Source organism: Podarcis muralis, chromosome 10 (genome assembly GCF_964188315.1).
Source record: "Podarcis muralis chromosome 10, rPodMur119.hap1.1, whole genome shotgun sequence".
NCBI lineage: Eukaryota > Metazoa > Chordata > Lepidosauria > Squamata > Lacertidae > Podarcis > Podarcis muralis.
In genome coordinates, this window is record NC_135664.1 from 45,345,739 (window position 1) to 45,365,023 (window position 19,285).

The 19,285-nt window shown below is 43.2% G+C and overlaps 2 protein-coding genes across 3 annotated transcripts; one reads left to right on the plus strand and one right to left on the minus strand.

The window, feature by feature from the left end:
• Window positions 1-202: 202 nt before the first annotated feature.
• On the minus strand, window positions 203-12,941 carry LOC114605761 (cytochrome P450 2D14-like). 2 transcript variants are annotated; one of them, XM_077934921.1, is made up of 9 exons: window positions 11,958-12,941; window positions 10,811-10,982; window positions 9,989-10,141; window positions 7,470-7,630; window positions 6,223-6,396; window positions 4,513-4,654; window positions 3,326-3,489; window positions 1,833-1,974; window positions 203-1,465 (listed from the first exon to the last, which is right to left on the minus strand). In XM_077934921.1, exons 1-9 carry the CDS (start codon window positions 12,180-12,182, stop codon window positions 1,287-1,289), a joined length of 1,512 nt encoding a protein of 503 aa, XP_077791047.1. In that variant the 5' UTR covers window positions 12,183-12,941; the 3' UTR covers window positions 203-1,286. The 2 variants fall into 2 exon arrangements, with proteins under 2 accessions (XP_077791047.1, XP_028603155.2); XM_028747322.2 differs by having other exon boundaries at window positions 3,302-3,489; window positions 11,958-12,926.
• A 1,319-nt stretch (window positions 12,942-14,260) lies between these two features.
• On the plus strand, window positions 14,261-17,284 carry NDUFA6 (NADH:ubiquinone oxidoreductase subunit A6). Its single transcript, XM_028747166.2, has 3 exons — window positions 14,261-14,436; window positions 16,192-16,307; window positions 17,078-17,284. Exons 1-3 carry the CDS (start codon window positions 14,295-14,297, stop codon window positions 17,207-17,209), a joined length of 390 nt encoding a protein of 129 aa, XP_028602999.1. The 5' UTR covers window positions 14,261-14,294; the 3' UTR covers window positions 17,210-17,284.
• The last annotated feature ends 2,001 nt before the right edge of the window (window positions 17,285-19,285 follow it).

Consider the following 19,285-nt stretch of genomic DNA (forward strand, 5'->3'; position numbering starts at 1 on the left):
TATATATATATATGTGAGAGATTTTCTGCAATCAAAAGAACAAAATTCACCTGGCTTTTAAATCTGCTGAAGACAGGAAAGTGAATGCACGCTGGCCTTAACCAAGTTGTAGTAACAAAGGCGGGAAAGCACAGAGTCATTCTTGGTATGTGTCAGGTATGAGCTGTGAATGCTAGCTGAGATAAGAGTCCAGGAATCCAGCCATATTTACAGAGTTTAATTGGTAGCTTCAAAGTATTTACAGGAGTTCAAAGAACGACACCATCACGATCAGTCAGTTGCCTCGAATGGCTCTTTCCACTTCTTCCCCCAGCAGATCCACCTCCTAAGCCAGCCCCTCTTCTTCCTCTGCTCCGAGAGTGGCTGGTTCCCGGAAATGGCCCTCCCCTCTCAGATTCATTGCCTCCCGACAGCCCTTTGTCTCCTTCCTCGTCAGAAGAAGAGCAACTGCTAATTAAAGGCACATGATCTCTGTAAGCGCCCATTCTCTCCCCCCTCTCCTCCTTCTCTGCCTCCAATTCCCTGACAGTATGTCTATACAGTCGTGCCTCGCAAGACGAAATTAATCCGTTCCGCGAGTCTCTTCGTCTTGCGGTTTTTTCGTCTTGCGAAGCACGGCTATTAGCGGCTTAGCGGCTATTAGCGGCTTAGCGACTTTAAGAAAAAGGAAACAAACTCGCAAGAACTCGCAAGACGTTTCGTCTTGCGAAGCAAGCCCATAGGGAAATTCATCTTGCGGAACGACTCAAAAAACGGAAAACCCTTTCGTCTAGCGAGTTTTTCGTCTTGCGAGGCATTCGTCTGGCGGGGCACCACTCTATTTTTATTTGTTGAATGCTGAATAATCTTATAGTCCACATACAAAAGCATCTTCTTAGCCATATACAATGTACCATACAGGTAGACTGGTTGTATAACATTAGGGCCAAATTACATGCTACTTTTATGCATAGTTCCTAATGATTTATCATCTGGTTGTTATTACCTGTTATTATCCTCACCTCAGATCATGCTTTATATCCCTACATTTCTCATTGTTGGTTTTTTTCCATTCTAACTCCTTAAATGTAGTTAGTTGATTCTGATCTTGAAATTTTATATGATTTTTATTGAATGTTTTTACATATGATTGTTGTAAAACACTCTGATATTTTTCATGAATACTGCTGTTTTATGAAATACATAAATATTTCTATTAATTTTAAAAACTGCTGTTCCTGGTTTCTGCTCTATAGTTGCTTTTGAGGTTGATGCTTAGATTGCTAGATATACTAAGCTTGGAAACATCATCTAGGAATGGCACAAATCTGGAAAGGGGCTGGATGAACTGTTAGGGCAAATAATCTTTCAGTCTTGGGCCTTGGATAGTTCTCAGGAATGTGAAAGGTGAAATGCTGCAGGAGGTTGGTGAAGAAGAGGAAGAGCTCCACTTTGGCCCATTGTTCTCCAGGGCAAGCATGACGACCTGTGTAAACAGGATGCATAATACTTTGAGCAGGAGATCAGGAGGAAGGACAGCACAGAACCCTCCCATTCTCTCTCTGAAACTTCAGTTCTAATCAGCTCATGTTGATTTTGAGCCCCTCCGACCCATGCCTGTGCTTTTCAGGGCTTAAGTCAGTCCATATTCTCCTTGAAATGCTAAGGGGGGAAACTGTTTTAGTTGTTTGGTGTTAACTTATGGGACACTGAAAAGGGTGTGAAGACGAAAGCAGAGTGGGCAACCTGTGGCCCTTCAGATGTTCTTAAGTTCCTCTTCCCATCAGTTGCAGATAACAGGACAGCTTGCAACCTCTCCCCTTATACCTCAGCCATTCCTCTCTTGGATTTACCTAGAGAGAAAGGTAGGAAGGCCTCTCGCTTGACAAACTGCCCATTTGCATCCAGGAAGTGCTCTGGGTAGAATTCATGTGGCTTCTCCCACATTGTCTCATCCTTTAGCACAGAGGACAGATGATTAAAGACGACAGTCTCCTAAAATGGCAGAGAAACAAAGATTAGAATCCAATGCTGGCTTTATCTCATAATTCTTTTTCTGAAAATGAAATGCATTATTATATTTATTATTATTAAATGTATTATATTTATGAAATTTGTATGCCACCCTTCATCTGGGATCACAGTGCAGTTCACAACATCAAAATATATAAGAAGAACAAACCAAACCAGTAATCCGACTCTCACAAACACAGTTAAAAGTACATAGAATGTTAATTGCCCAAAGGCCTAGTTAAGGAGAAACATTTTCTCCAGGCACCTATGTATTTTTCACTCTATAAGACGCACCAGACCACAAGACGCACCTAGTTTTTGGAGGAGGAAAACAAGGGAAAAAATATTCTGAATCTCAGAAGCCAGAACAGCAAGAGGGATCGCTGCGCAGCGAAAGCAGCAATCCCTCTTGCTGTTCTGGCTTCTGTGATAGCTGTGCAGCCTGCATTCGCTCCATAAGACGCGCACACACTTCCCCTTACATTGCTAGGAGGGGGAAAGTGAGTCTTATAGAGCAAAAAATACGGTAAATATAATGAAGGTGCCTGGTGAGCCTCCCTAGGATGAGCATTCCACAAATAAGAAGCCACTGCAGAAAAGGCCCGTTCTTTTTGTTGCCACAGTCTGGACCTCTCATGGAGTAATGTAATCACCACAAGAAATAAAATTGAGTTTTTATCTAAAGTTTGCTTGGTTTACAAGATCTAATTCTTGTACTCATGAGGTTATCGGTGGGAAATGTTCCTGGCTATGCAGTGAAGAAAATGGATTGCTGGATTGACAGGTGGCACTTCAGCTCGGTACCATAATGTCCTCACAGATGGTTGAGCCATATGATCAAGCCAATGAGGGTGACCTGGTGTTGGAGGGGGAAAGGGCCAGATCAGTGGCAGCTTGGAAACTGAACTGGAAAACCTACTTAATTTGGCTTTTCTTTAGGATGTCCCTATTTTCATCGGGGAAATGTTGGAGGGTATGGAGTCATGTGATCCCTGAGCCAAGATGAGTAACAATACAACTTTTAGAAGACATCTGAAGGCAGACCTGTATACGGAAGTTTTGAAATGTTTAATGTTTTTATATATATTGGAAGCTGCCCAGAGTGGCTGGGGCAACCCAGTCAGATGGGTGAGTTATATATAATAAAACTATTATTACTACTATTATTATTATTATTATTCCAGCTCAATTGACTTCTGCTACTGTGAGCATCAAGATCTCTCACATGCTTCTTTATAAGTGATCAACCTAGTTCTGATGCAACAGCAATGATTTCCTTTTCTACAAGTGTGTTTTTCAGGGTCTGTACCTTAGGAATAATGAACTTGCCGACCTCAGTATCTCTGTGTGTTGTATATGGAGCTGCAACAGGTAAAATATCAGCACAACGTTGAATTTCATGTATCACAGCACAAGTATAAGGCAGTTTCAACTGATCTTCCATCACAGGTGATCGTACCCTGCCAATCTCTTCATCAATTTCTTCTTGGACCCTTTCTGGAAATATTAATTTAGGAGTATTAATGCATTGCATATGTATCCTAATCCTTCCAATTCTCCAAGCTGATTGTAGCATGTTGTTTTTTACGGTTTCAACAGGCTTGGACACTATGAATTTTAACGCTGAGCAGAGATTTGAACTTGAGTCTCCAACTAAAGGTCTGCTGAATATCCTCAAAATAACTCAAATATTGATTCAGTCTTTAGCAGGTGGTAGTTTTATCTGATCCTATGAAATGCTGAAAAACAGCTGAGTTGTATAGTCAGCCTAGCTTCAATTCCACCACCATTTGTTTTGAGAAAGGTGAAAGATGCAAATAGATCAATAGCAGCATACAAGATAAACCAAACAACACTGTGGGGAGCACTCTGTAAACTACTTAGAGGTTTTACTTACAAGTAAGTGGTATACAAATGCTGTTAAATAAAAGGGTGGTGTTCAGCTGGGAACAGGAGATGGACCTGACAGTAAGCAGGTGGGCAGAGATGGAGAGTAGACTAAGCCAGAAAACCTGGCATGGAAAGACATTTTAAGCTCTCTGCCTTGCTTACTGGGCTCTGGGAAACTCCTGTGTGAGCTGTACAGGCCTTCGTAAGATATTGCAAGATCTGAAACAGAGATCCTGTGCCAGCTTGGAAGATAAGATTTCTCATGTGGCGGTAGTTACCGGAAGGTTGTTCTGACTATAAGCAATTTCAGCTTTACATGCTACCAACCCAAAACTTATCCCTCATAAAAGACATGATCCTACTGTATTAAGCAAAACAGCTTTGTTTTCCAAGTGCTTGGGTTCCAGTTGCTTTGCTTCTACTTTGGTTCATTTTATCATTGCTGTTATTATTTATATACTGATTTCTTAAGCCACTCCTCCTCCTGATTATTTTTGAATCCAAATCAGATATAAAGCAACTGCACTGCCCATGTAGCTAATTCAGCTCATTCTGCTGGACTGTCATCTAGCCTTCAAAAAGACAGATATCTCACAGGGTCTTGCATCTCCTCCAATACTGATCACTTACTCTGAACCTCAGGGTGATCAACCATGTTCAACAGTCCCCAGAGCAAGGTGGAAGAAGCTGTGTCAGTACCAGCCCCAAACAAGTCAAAAATGATATTGATAAGGTTTCGTTCATTAAAACTGTTCTCTGGTTTCCCTTTAGCCTGAAGGAAATGGAACAAGTTGGTCACTCATGTGGAAAAAGCACAATATTATGTCATGTTTGTGAGAGAAGAGTGTGTACTAATGATCTTTGCCCTTGTTATCAATAGTCTGCAAGATATGTATCAGACCAAAGTGAAGTGAATAGAGAAAAAGCTGCTCGGTTCCTTGAGAAACAGTGGGAAACTAGACATTTCCAAAAACTAGACATGGCTGTTGAAAAACATGGCAGCCCCCACCCTGAAGTAACATCTAAGACAACCTAGCTCTTGTTTTGGCATAATGACACTGAGAAATCACCCCTCACTTCCCACCCTCCAGTTCCAGAGAAACGACTGCTTAACATCTGCCAAGAGGCCTCATAACTGCATGCGCAAAGACAAGCTTGATTCCTGAGGCCACATATGCCTTTGTGCATGCATGGCTCAGCATCCAATATTACTAAAAGTCTCTTGGAAAATTAGACCTGAATTGTGCAGGGCTGAATGTCCCACTACATACTGAATTCCATCTTCGGTTGTTTGGTGGCAAGCAACACCAGTGCAAGGTCTGAGGGGGCTTTTGGTGAAGTGCCCTTGACTCCCCCTGAGCACCACTCTTGCTGACCCTGCTGGAAAGTGTGCTGGGTGCAGGGGTGCCAACTTGAATAAAATATGGGGGGGGGGGGACAATTAAGCCCCACCCTGCATAATTGATTTCAAGACACAGCAAGTGCAGACACCAAGGGCTGGGTTAGGATATCACTCTATCTGTGTGCAAGTCCTGAAAAAGCCCCAGCAGAGAACTCCAAACTGGTGCATGTAGTATCCGTGGGGCCTGTGTATGGCCACTACACAAGCTGAGGCAGCACATGTAGTAGGGGTTGTTGGAATCAGTCGCCGCCAACCTGCCACCTCCACATGTCTTGAGGGCTGATGGAAACTGCAGTCCAAAATATCTGGAGGCTGGCAAGTGGGTGAAAGCTGAGTACAGAGAAAGTGAAGCTCCTCCAGCCATGCAGATGGGCAGAAAGAGAGCGAAGGAGCCCAAAACTGTTTGCAGGTGGAAATGCGACAGAGTGAAGAGACACTTCTAGCAGTCGTTTGTGGAAACTGAGGGTACAGCCTTTGTGCTTTGTGGGCTTTGCTCTCACCTGAAGGAGTATCTGTTGGCTTCCGGTACGTTCTGCTTCTATATTTGTAAATAAAGCAAACATCACAGGTACTTCAAGACGCCAGTGCTCTCAAATTCAAAAGGAAACTATGCCCTACTACTCTGCCCTGAGAACTAACCTCTCAGAAGCAGAAAAAAAACCTTGAAAGCCTAAACGTTTGAACCATGGCCGCAGACCATTGCTCTGAATCATGCAGCACTGAGATGTGGACTGCAGGGGAAAGAAGGGAGGGCTCTATAATTTTCCTTCCTCCTCACAGACGTTTTCTTCCTCTGCTTTCTTACAAAGGAGGGGAGCTGTCTTGCAGTTGTACTGGCATAGTCTAGGTGGCACAAATTCTAAACAAAAGTAATCAATCCCAAGGCAGAAGCTACAAAAGAAGCCCCAGAGGTTCTGAGTCCATAAATGTCTCCCCACCTTATCCATCTCATCCAGAAATGCATCAATCAAATCTCTTGGAAAGGTGGGATCTCTGGTTTTCTTATGTTCATTCACAATCTCTCTTAGGGTAGTGCTAACTTCTTCATAGCGTTTCTGCAGTTCACGATGAGGTCCAGGAAAACGGGAAAACCAGGATCCCGCAACAATAAGCTGGTGTAGCAGAAATCACAAAAGGAAGAGACATCACATTTTCAGATACAGAAGACATTTCTTAGATATTTCACTTGAAGGGAAATTGCATTCTAGTAGGAAGTTCCTAACTAGCTACTTCTTCACGCTTATGTGGCTTCATTCCCATTCCTCCCCCAATTCCTGCATTTGGTACATTTAAGGACTCTTGTTTGTTCCTATAGTTCACAATATAATGCCCTCTCCTTAGCCATAATTGGGAGGGGGATGTTAGGATATACAAGGGTCTCTGGTGATAATTTCAATAGGCAGGCAGGCTAACATAGGAAGGAGAAGGCAGTTCCTTCAAATATCCTGTTCCCAAAACCTAAAGGGCTTCCAAGGTCAAAGTAGTGGAAGAAGTGCTTCACATTCCCCTGATGCAGAACTTTCTAGTGGAGTCAATCTCAGCGTGTCTGGGTGATGAACACTGAAAGGGAGCCCCAGTTGCAAATGAAGAATTGGGAGCTCCCTTAAGCTGTTGATTGTTCATTTGCATGATATCACATACGGTAATACATCAGGTGGCAGGCAGGTAGCAATGGCCTCATGGGCCAATTTGGGTCATGTGCTAGGCTGAATTAGGTTGATGGAGCTTTCTCCGCATCTGTCAAAATACTAGTGGATGCTACTTTCTCCCATTTTATGTAATCTGATATGTTTATTATTTTGTTTATTATCATTTTGACCTCCTTTTGTTGATGCTTATTAGTAACATATTGGCAATTGTTTTTTTAATTAAAGGAATTGTTGTCTTTCTAATTTTCTTTTTAAAGTTGTATTATAAAAGGGTTTATTTTGCCTCTAATATTTTTCACAAACCACCTTTGACTTTGATTGCTTATGTTCATGTTTTAATCTTCCTGTATTTGTCTTTAGCTAGTGTTCTTCCCCTATCCCGTTTTCCCCTCAACAATTCCAGATATTTTGAAGGGTAGTCAAGGATGTGGTACCACACAAAACACACAGGCACAAGTCTTGCCCCTTTCTATGTTGACCCATCAAACCCCAAATTGCTGTTTCCTTTTAATACCCAGACAAACGCATGACGGCACCTGGGGCAAATTTCTGGTTACTTCCTTCAAGATCTCCTGAAGCGGATGCATTATTTTCAGGAATTTCTCATCACAGTATTCAAAGCGGCCACCAAATGTTAGGGTGCAGATTATATTACTAACAGCCCTGTAGATGAGGATTTGTGGATCAAAAGGAGAACCTTGATGGGATGTAAGAACAATGAACAGATTAGAGGTATGTCATCATATATTGCCCATTTTTCATTCTACAGCCATTGTTTAGGCTGGCCTTCTCCAATTTGGCATCCGCCAAGTATCTTTGGCTTCAACACCTATCAGACCCAATCAGCACTGCCAATGGTCAGAAAGGATGGAAGTTGTACAGCAGTTTTTGGAGTGCAGCTGCTTTTCCATAATGTAATCCTATATGGCTAGGGACTGAGTGTGAGCAGAGCCAATTGTGTGGGTCTTTCCTATGGAACTGGCAGTTCCTATATTGTTGCGCCATTCACAAAGCACAGAAAAGTTCCATTAAATATACAAATTAACAAAGATAAAAAGATCCAAAAGGTGTAGCAATCACATGCCACCAAGAACTATTTATTCACCCCTCAAAAAAGTTTTTAATTCCTGAGATCCTTTGCCACATAACACAGTTGAAGAGCTGTATACCTCACAGCATCTAATCACCCCCACACTCCACCAATCCTTTCTGATAGCAGCCAGAACTGAGGAGGTCCTAAAAGAGCACTAACCATATTGCTGTCAATACTGGTACATGGAAAAGATTTTGAAGTTCCCCAGATTCAATGGAAGAAGGACCTGACCAATTTTGTATGGCGGGGGGGGGGGGGAGCCCAGAATTAAATATAAAATCCTTACTGATGACAAAAAGAGAGGAGGCTTTTCGCTACCAGACTTGAAGTTGTATTATGAGGCGGCTTGCCTAGTATGGTTGAAGGAAGGGATTGAATTGAAAAACACAGGAATCCTGGACCTAGAAGAATATGATCTAAGGAATGGCTGGCATAGCTAGCTATACTATGGCAAAACAAAAGCACACAAGGCCTTTTTCAACCATGTAATAAGAAGTCTGTACAATGTATGAAGGAGATACAAAGATCTCCTGGAAAGAAAAACACCTCTGTGGATATCACCAACAGAAGCAGTGGCTATCAAGAAGATGAATATGGGAGACAAATGGGGAACCTACAGAGATCTGGTGACCATCGAAGAAGACAAAGTAGGACTTAAAGGAAGAGAAGAAACTTCAGAATTTGTGAGTGACTGGTTTCAATACTTTCAAATTAACAAAATATTTAAAACAAACAACCTATTCCTCTTTGCGCCAGCAATGGCAAGGATAGCATACGTGAAAATGTGGAAAGAAAAGGCAAGACTGACAAAAGATTAGTGTCTGTTTAAACTAATAGAATTTATAGAATCAACCAATATGACAGCTACAATAAGAAATATGGATAAAAAAATAATAATAAGTGAGTGGGAATTACTAGAAAAATATTTTTAAAGAGTGGAATAATGTTAAATATACAAGCAGGGATAGATTTATGAACATCAGCAAAAAAGGGTAAAAGGAGATACAGTGGTACCTCGGGTTACAGATGCTTCAGGTTACAGACTCTGCTAACCCAGAAATAGTACCTCGGGTTAAGAACTTTGCTTCAGGATGAGAACAGAAATCGTGCTCTGGCGGCACGGCAGCAGCGGGAGGCCCCATTAGCTAAAGTGGTGCTTCAGGTTAAGAACAGTTTCAGGTTAAGAACGGACCTCCGGAATGGATTAAGTTCTTAACCCGAGGTACCACTGTACAGTATATAAAAAAGGGAGGAAAATATAAACCAAGGAGTTGCAGCAAAACCAAATGGAAATTTAGGATGTCAAGGAAAGATAGGCTGGGAAGTCCTCTTATGATAGGAAATAACTAGAGATGTTTCATGGCTGTAATAGATAATTACCATTGTATTAGATGTTGTATTAGAGGCTCAAAAGAGCTGATGGTGGGGGAAACTAGAATAGCACAGTGAAAGAAATGAATGTTTGCAATGGAAAATGCAAAAATGAAGGCAAAAAAAGACATTCAATTTTATCATTTGTTTCTTGAATTGATATTATAGCTGTGTATCAAACTACACCTGTCACCCAGCTTACCAATGCCAGGAAGTTTGTGTTTCACCAGCAACTGCATTGCCAAGGGTCAATGGAACCATGGCATTTTTATGTATCTCTCTCTGTTCTTCTTGAATTTTCTTTTTGTCTGACCTTAATTCCCTCCCACCACTGTGTGTTTATTTTGTCTGCTCATTTAGCTTTGCACTCAGTGCATCTCAGAAAGAGGACTCCAATCCTTGAAAGCATATGCCATAATAAATTTTGCATTCTTTATAGTGCTGCAAAATTATTAGTCATCATCTTACATGCTTCAAAAATGAAATATGAGAAGATATTGAGATGGGAATGAGCTTTATAGAACCCTCTTAGCGTTTTTGCATCAAATGAGATCCCACAGCAGGAAGAATGTCCCCAACAATGAGATGTACCTTCTTTGGATTTGAACTCAGAGCACAAGTATCCAGCTTCTTCAGACACTCTTTCTTCAAGCCTTGGCTTCCCCTTCCCAAAGTTCTTGAGGAGGGAGACAAAGAATCGCCTCTGCTCCCTCCAGCCATTGTCGCATGCTGCTACTACTATTCCTGAGGTTTGTAAAATAAAATAAACATGCATATAATGTAAAATAATATATTATTTAAAATAAATATTAATTTATATATTATGTAGAATAGGTTCATGACAGTTTACCATTTGTCTAAAGAACTAGTTAATTCTTTGCATTTGTTATTTTTTGTTGTTGTTTCTAAAAATGAAGACTAGTAGTGTCCGCATTAGATTGCTGGCCCATTCTTCTGGCCTTGGGAGTCCATAGACAACGGCAGAGACTGAACAACATTTGCTGCCTGCCATCTTGTGCTGACAGCCAGCCAGCAGGTAGTAGCTGTCCTGCTCACTTGTATGATTAACTTGCAAATAAATCTTCAAACGCTTCTAGTCCACCTTCCTGTCCCTACCTCTGTTAGTTGTTTACAGCTGAGTGAAAGAAGAACAAACTCCTGAAAAATCTCCCTGACATGTCACACGAATATGTATCTTCTCCCAGGCAATGGAGTCTTTCATTTACAACCTGAAGTGCCATCCTGGCCCACTTGCTCACTTGCTGCTTGTTTCTCCTACTCTCCTGATTCATTTCTTCCATCCTTTTTCCATCCTCTCCAAATTCTCCCTTCCTCAGCTACTTTTGTATGTGAGGGGAGATGGGTCACAATCCTACTGCATATTCAGTCCATCAGGGTATCAGCTACACTCACCTCCACAATTCTTTCCACGGTTTATTAGATTCAGCAGTGGAACTGCTGCTCGGTCAACAAAGTTCTCTGGGTTTTGTCCCAGGGCCTCCTTTATCGTCTTGAACCCACTCAGGATGACCATATTTCTCCATCCAAACTGCAGAGAGATGACTGGTCCAAACTTTTTTTCCAGCTTTGATCAATAGGAAGGAAAGGGAGAAAATTATCCAGGGGGAAAGGACAGTAAAAGTAGGGAAGGTATAATGTTGCAGCACAATATATATGGGAAAATCCAAAAAGCACAAACTAATTACAAGCTTGAAATGTTTCAGAAAAAATCCATTTCCCCAGAATATGTTGTTATGAGTTTGTTGGGGGCGGCCAGATCCCCCTAAATTCTTTAATGTAGTAAATGTTACAGTTTAGCCAATTATTTTCAGTATTAAGGGAAAACATCAATGCAGTCCAAAAATACAGGTTATACTGTACTAATTTTCCTGTGGCAGCAGCAACAGCAGTGCTAGCAAAGGCCTTCCCTTCCATCTCTGCCCTCTTTGTAATGCTCTGGGCGGAGAGGAGGTGGAGAGCCTCACTTGGTGGCTTGGAGGCGGCAGGGGTGGTCAGACACTGGGGTTGCTGTTGTGCACGCTACAGACTGCTTCCATTTGGTTGAGGAGGAGTGAAAATGCATCATGTAAACAAAGAAACCCTTGAGGACTTTTAAAAATGGTTCATAAAAAGACCAATGTAACAACGCAATGCCAAACTTTAAGGAAAGTTCTCCTTACTACCGTAATCCCAATTCTCTCAGACTAAAGCCACCACTGTAATGCTATTAGTGTCCTGGGCAGGCCATTGAACATTGGTAGCAGGGTTGTGTCAAAAATTAATTCTCTCTCTCTCTCTCTCTCTCTCTCTCTCTCTCTCTGTGTGTGTGTGTGTGTTTGACAATCTGCATCAATTAATGAGAACAAAAACTGTAGCTGAATATTGTGCAATATTATGGAAGGGGTCGGCATTCTAGTACAGCCACTACCTGCCCTGTAGCCTTAGGCTGAAGAACAGGTAATAACTAGCTGGCTAACTAATTAAATAATACTAAGAGCTTGGCTAATGCAATCATTCAGTAACATGCAGTGTCCTCAGAGATGGTGCAGCCAGTACTTACATCTTGAACAGATTTATGTGGGTTCTTTACATCTAGCAGTAGCAAGTTCCCAATGAAAGGCAGAGGGGTGGGTCCTGGTGGCCAGCGGCTGCTTCTCTTCCTCCGCTTGACATAATCAAGCAGCAGAGCAAGTAGTACGAGAGACAAGGCCAGAGCTGGGAGGTTGTTGTGGCAGCAGGAGAGTTGGCTCCCCAGCCAAGAGATGGAAGCCGCGATCCCAGCCATTCCCTCCGCTTTCTCTCTCCCCAACTCTTGCTCTGCAGACTGGCGGTGTTCTTGCCTCTGGTTTCTCTAATTCTCATTTGTTCTTTTTTATTTATTCTCTGCTTTGAATCACTATAGGAACATGATGTGCCACTATTAATAGGGTTATCTTAAAAGGTATACAAGGGCTTTAATACTGTAAATGAGCAATTGCACAAGGTCTGAAAGTCCAGTGTACAAGTGAAAAGTTCAGCTAATCGAATTGAACCTTCGTAGATCAGATAAGGAAGGCCTTCACATGATAGAAAGTTGAATTTAGGTAAGTCATTGAACCTAGTAGAGAATCCTCTGCTGAGGGTTATACAGCTCTGATAGATGGTTTGGAAAACGATCACTTTCAGAGAGATATGGAATACAAGGATGGTCTTGGATTCTGGTCAAGGATAAGAGATACATGGATCAACCACCTTCCACTATGTGACCAGCTGAGTGCGTAAGCCCCTCCTTTTCGGTTTTCCTTTCTGCCGTGCTCCAATAGGCAGTACTTCAATGGAGTTTTGCCGTCTTTTATAATGGCATTTTTGGCATCCACCAAACTTTTATTTGACTATTTCTTCTTTATTATTATTATTAATGAATTTTCCATTGTTTGGTACATACATTCTATGAATATCTTTATTTGTCTCATAACTCGCAACTTCCCCATCAGTCCCTCCATGGCCTCTGATTTATTCCTTATTATGCTGCATATCCTCTTACACCACCCATTATCAACCTACCCATTATCCTATTTGCTGCTTACAGCTCTCACATGGTCATTCTTACTTGAAAGTTTATTTATACCTCTTTAGATACTCTCCAGTGTTTCCACTACATCCTTATTTTTGTCTCTTCTTGATATCTTATTTTTGCTGTCATCGTAGCTAGCTCCACATACTCTATTTAAACTGCCACTCTTCTTTTGCTGGGGTTTCTTTCTCTTTCCATATTTGTGCATATATGATTCCTGCAGTGGTGGTTGCATAGAGGAAGAGACAAAGTACCTTCTGGGGAATTTCACCATTCGTTATTCTTAATAGGAAGGCCTCTGGTGTTTTTTTTTTGGGGGGGGGGGTAATCCTTAAAATATTTTTAGTTCTATGTAAATAATTTCCCATACTTTTTGGCCTGCTTACACAACCACCATGTGTGAAAGAAGGTGCCCTCTATCGTTTGGCATTTCCAGCATAATTTGGATCCTTTTAAAAAACATATTTAAGAGTTTGCTTGGAGTCAAATACCATCTATACATCATCTATAGATTTTCCTTTAGTGTGTAGCAGGCAGAGAAGTTCATTGTTATACATAGTAAAGGTAAAGGGACCCCTGACCATTAGGTCCAGTCGTGGCCGACTCTGGGGTTGCGGCGCTCATCTCACTTTATTGGCCAAGGGAGCCAGCGTACAGCTTCCGGGTCATGTGGCCAGCATGACTAAGCCGCTTCTGGCAAACCAGAGCAGCACACAGAAACGCCGTTTACCTTCCCGCTGGAGCGGTACCTATTAATCTACTTGCACTTTGACGTGCTTTCGAACTGCTAGGTTGGCAGGAGCTGGGACCGAGCAACAGGAGCTCACTCCGTTGCAGGGATTCGAACCACCAACCTTCCGATCGGCAAGCCCTAGGCTCTGTGGTTTAACCCACAGCGTTATACATAATCTCTACCAAACTCTCATTTCTATATGTATTGTGGCCAATATCAATTGCCCAATGAGTTATAGTTGCTTTTATCATCTCATCTTTTGTCGCCAACTCTATAAAATTTGTATAAATCTTTGAGACTAATTTCTCATTATTTCATAATGGAGCTCTTTTGAATTTCGAACCATCTTCTGAAAAACCTTTTTTCTTTATCTTTTATTTAAACATTTCATTCAATTGGTGATAATGAAACCAAGAAGAAAGAGCGCGCGACCCCCATCCTCAAGGACGAAACCCGGAAGGCTTCGCCAGTCCAACCTCCCACCGCCCAATGGCTGGCGAGCCTTGAAGAAACAGCACAGCTCTCAGCCAATGGCACTCGAGCGCCCTCGAACTCTGTACCGAAAACATCCGTGCGGGGATGGGTAGGCGGGGCGTATCAGGCCGAACAAGATGGCGGCGCCCGGAGCCGGGAAGGTAGCGGCGGCCGCTGCGAGGGCAGCTGTCAAGCCGATCTTCAGCCGGGACTTGGCGGAGGCCAAACGGCGCGTGCGAGAACTGTATAGGGCTTGGTACCGAGAAATACCAAACGCTGGTGAGGAGGCGCGGCTGCAAGCGAGCGACCTCCGCCTCAAGGTCGCGTCCCGAGGGGGACGGGCGGGAGGGCGTCGTCGCGGGCTGCGCCCCCTCCCCAAATTCCCCCGCTTCCCCGAACTCCCTTTGCTTTGAGGCCGCTGCCGAGAGAGTGGCCTGCTCAGAACTAAAACCAAGGGCGGGAAGGCAGATCGCTTCCCTGCTTCGACTGCTCCCCCCCCCCCTTTCCCACTCGTGTCACGCTCCTCTCTGACACTTCGGGTCACGCCATCCCAGCCTACGGCGCATCATGCCATCTGCACTGGCGACTGCGAGTACCCAAAGAAGGGTTGGTTCAGCGTTAGCGGCGGTTAGGATACTAAGATGGTGTGCCTTTGATCCATTCAGGATATCTGCCCACCAGTGGCGTGCGGTGACATTTGTGGCAGGGGAACAATTAGGCCAGGGGTCAGCAGACTTTTTCAGCAGGGGGCTGATCCACTGTCCCTCAGACCTTGTGGGGGGCCCGGACTGTAATTTGAAAAAAATAATAATGAACGAATTCCTATGCCCCACAAATAACCCAGAGATGCATTTTAAATAAAAGCACACATTCTACTCATGTAAAAACACGCTAATTCCTGGACTGTCCACGGGCTGGATTTAGAAGGCGATTGGGCTGGATCAGGCCTCTGGGCCTTTGTTTGCCTACCCATGAATTAGGGCGCCAATGTGCACCCACTCCAGGGGACAAGGTAAGGGTAGGAGGACAAACGTGAGGTTTACTCAAGACCCGCTGCTAAGGATGCAGCTGTGGCAGCTATGTAAAGGCTGAATTCCCCCCTTCAAACTCAAGCTGCCTGATTATTACTATTTTTTAAACAGCTACTCCTGCACTATATCAGCTACCGTAAAAATGTAGTTCTTAAAAAGAGCCCCTTTATAAAGACCTGCTTGTGACATCAGGGTTGTTCCATGCCCTTTCTCCTCCTCACCCCCTAAGTGGTGATGGTTGGGGTCCCCTGGCTGGCCTCTGCATGGTTGGGGAAGACAGCAGCTGGGTGCCTCAACAAAAAGAAGGCACTGTTTTTGACCTTCAGGGTGGGAAGTGGTCTCTGCCCCATGTGCATCACATCGGATGTTTTGCGTGCTGTGGGCTGTGCTGCTGCTGGGCGCTGTTTGGCATAGGCAACCTGGAGGAAGGGAAGTGCTGACACCAACCAGGACAAAGGACTACAAGGAGTGTAGCTCTGTGCAAGGAGTGCAACCCTCTGAGCAGCTTGGGTAGAGCAGCTAAACGAAGAAAGAGGCCAAGCGAGTACGGTTCAAGGAGGGCTGGAGGAAGAGAAGGAAGGAGGAGGGAGCATGGAGGGAGGTGTGTGAATATTTTACCAGGAACTTTGGGGATTAGGCTAGTTCCACCGTTCCACAGACTGTATGCCACTGGTGCCAACCCTGGTGGCATGTATGGGGCAGTTCTTATGGAGAATAGTGTTGGTTCACACTACAAGATGGGAGTAACAGTTACATGTCACGAAAGCTTGAAGGACCTTGCTCATGACAGCTGTGGGCTTTTGTCTTTCCTGTAACTTAATGGGTTGTTAACACCTATTAGATCTTCCGTTTAATTAGAGCTCGCTTTCCATGGAATGGAATAAAACAGCCCACTAGTTGAACTGTGTTCAATTGGAAGCAGTAAATATGTAAAAAGTAACTTTTTAAGTTAAGACCTAACACTCATTTTCTCACCCATTATTATTTTTTGATTATCATCTAGTGCATCTATACCAGCTGGACATCTCAGTGAAACAGGGCCGGGATAAGGTGCGAGAGTTGTTCATGAAGAATGCCCATGCCACAGACCCTCGAGTTATTGATATGCTCGTTATTAAGGTAACTTAAATAACATTTGCCTTAAATTCAAAGCAAGCATAGGATGTCTGGTATATAGAGATAAAAAGCAAAAGTAGTTTTCAGACCCCTGTAGAAATGGAGAAGGGGGTGAAAGCCCATAATAGACTTAAGAGAATGCCTCTTTCCATCATAAATGATACATGACTTTTTCTTTATGTAAGCTAAACCGTGTCTTGCAAATAGGTGTGTCTCTAAATGTGGGGTTTCAAATGCTGTGTCATCACAGAAACAATCCATATTCCTGTGGTCTTATCCAAGTTTAGGAAAGAGCCTGCTTATGTCCTTCCTGACACAACTGGCTTGCCCCAGAGTGCTGACCAGTTATGCCTTCTTTACTGTACAGTAGTGCCACCATCATGGAGCATACGAGACTATAGTTTTACTATATACCAAAGGAATCAGTGTCCAAATCTAAATCTGAAGTGGCAGAACCTTTCAAAATACCTCCCCATCTGCTGTGTCTGCCTTGCTCCCAATCTTTAAAAGTATTTTGAGTCAGTAGCAATGTGGTAAGGACAATACCTTTGCCTACAGCTCACTATATATTTCTTCAAGCATACAGCATTTAATGCAACAGTTTCACAACGAACCTCCACTGTCATGTCACGTCCACTTGTCATGTACATTTGGTTCTTAAAAATCCCAACTTCATAGAAACCTGATAGTTGTGCCTACCCTGTATTAGCATAATAAATTATTGTAGTAACAGGCCAATTTAAACACCTTTCGTCCTTTTCTGTCTGATATAGGGGAAAATGGAACTCCAAGAGACTATTCACGTATGGAAACAACGGACCCATTTAATGAGGTATTTTCATGAGACAGAATCGCCACGACCCAAGGACTTCCTGTCCAAGTTCTATGCAGGCCATGACCCATGAACTAAATGAACTTTGTGGAGTTGTGATACTGTATGTTCGTCTGCTTCTGTTCCAAATAAAGCCCTGTATATTGAAGAGCTCTTCAGCTGGGAGGTAGCCATGCTGGTACTCTCTGTTCCATACTGGTTCTGAATTCTTGGTGCAGATGCTTCAGCCATCCTTGATTCCTTTCATGCATTATCTACTTATGATAGCCTGGGTGTACAGTACCCTTGTTGCAACAGGTACCTAAAAAACATGCTGGAGTCCTATGCAAATGTACTTCAAAGTTAGTCCTATTTGAATAAAGTTAAAATGATTCGGTACTCAAAGAACAAAGAGGTTAGAAGTCTGTGTGGGAAAAATTGTGTTCAGTAGTAGAACGCAGTGGTACCTCCGGTTGCAAACGGGATCCGTTCCAGAGCTCCGGTTGCATCCCGAGGAATTCGCAACCAGAGGGGCCGCTTCTGCGCATGGCACGTAGAGCGCTTCTGCACACGTGCGTGCGGCGAAACCTGGAAAAATACTTACGGGTTTACCGCGTACGTATCCCAAAAATATGTAATCAGAGGTGAAGGCAAGTAGAGGTACCACTGTATATGTACTTTCACGGGACGCAGGTGGCGCTGTGGTCTAAGCCACTGAGCCTCTTGGGCTTGCTGATTGGAAGTTCAGTGGTTTGAATCCACACAATAGGGTGAGTTCCCGTTGCTCTGTCCCAGTTTCTGCCAACCTAGCAGTTTGAAAGCACACTAGTGCAAGTAGATAAATAGGTACTGCTGCGGCGGGAAAGTAAACAGCGTTTCTGTGCGCCCTGGCTTCTGTCATGGTGTTCTGTTGCGCCAGGAGCAGTTTAGTCATGAGGGCCACATGACCTGGAAAGCTGTCTGGACAAACACTGACTCTCTTGGCCTGAAGCAAGATGAGTGCCGCAACCCATAGTCACCTTTGACTGGACTTAACCATCCAGGGGTCCTTTACCTTTTACCATATGTACTTCAATCCAGGATGCATTGGCTCCGATAAAATCATAAAGATTTGGTTCAAGAATGTACTATTAATAGTTGAACATGTATTTTTCCAGAAAGAGAAACCTGGAACACATTAATGGAGTTTTGCAAAAGCTTAAAACATAAGTGGTAACCCTTGGGCTATCCAAAAGGCAGATTGATATATTACAATGGGCTTTTCTTGCTTCCCAGAGTCCTCTCCCAGAAAATCTGGAACCCATTGGTACTGGGTGTCTTGCCATACCATGAGTATGTAATACATTTACTTTAATACCATTAAGTAAAACAGCACTAAACTGGTGAGTAGTTTTAGCAATCCAACTGTTAACTCTACAGCCTGGGTGCCCCTGCCCTTGGAAAGACTTGTAAGCCAAACCTGAGCAATCTTGAGAATAATCTGGCAGCAAATAAATAGCTCACTTTTATCCTGCCTGCTTTCTTTGTGCAGATAGTTTAGCCTAATTTCTGTTACTGCCCTTGAAATACTATCACCACACTGACGCTTTCCTGAGGAATGATTTCTCAGCCTATTGAGTCTTCTGCCTGCCTTGCAGTAACATTTCTTTAATTCAGCAACCAGAAAGCAGCTAGCCATTAAGCCACCTTGATTACACTTATGAGTTTGTAGCCTAAGGCTTCCAATAATTTCCTTTGCTTACCAGGAGTTAATTTTGGGGCTTCCTCCCCCCATTCCGTCTATGAAAGCTGAGCCCTATTCCAACCATCCCAAATACAGTGGTACCTCGCAAGACGAATGCCTCGCAAGACGAAAAATGCGCAAGACGAAAGGGTTCTCCGTTTTTTTAGTCGTTCCGCAAGACGAATTTCCCTATGGGCTTGCATCGCAAGACAAAACGTCTTGCGAGTTTGTTTCCTTTTTCTTAAAGCCGCTAAGCTGTTAATAGCCGCTAAGCCGTTAATAGCCGCTAATAGCCGTGCTTCGCAAGACGAAAAAACCGCAAGACAAAGAGACTCGCGGAACGGATTAATTTCGTCTTGCGAGGCACCACTGTACAAGTGTAAAAAAATGACACCTATTATGCAAGTAGTTTAATGCTCCTTAACCCAACTTTCATGGTTATTTAAT

Excerpts from the sequence above, each read along its gene's own strand:
- LOC114605761 (XM_028747322.2), bottom strand. The coding sequence starts at position 12,182 with ATGGCTGGGATCGCGGCTTCCATCTCTTGGCTGGGGAGCCAACTCTCC. Across the intron at positions 10,142-10,810 it reads CCGTGGAAAGAATTGTGGAG|GAATAGTAGTAGCAGCATGC; the intron begins GTGAGTGTAGCT and ends TACAAACCTCAG. Across the intron at positions 1,466-1,832 it reads CTTCCTACCTTTCTCTCTAG|GTCGTCATGCTTGCCCTGGA; the intron begins GTAAATCCAAGA and ends CTGTTTACACAG.
- NDUFA6 (XM_028747166.2), top strand. The coding sequence starts at position 14,295 with ATGGCGGCGCCCGGAGCCGGGAAGGTAGCGGCGGCCGCTGCGAGGGCA. Across the intron at positions 14,437-16,191 it reads CCGAGAAATACCAAACGCTG|TGCATCTATACCAGCTGGAC; the intron begins GTGAGGAGGCGC and ends ATTATCATCTAG. Across the intron at positions 16,308-17,077 it reads TTGATATGCTCGTTATTAAG|GGGAAAATGGAACTCCAAGA; the intron begins GTAACTTAAATA and ends TGTCTGATATAG.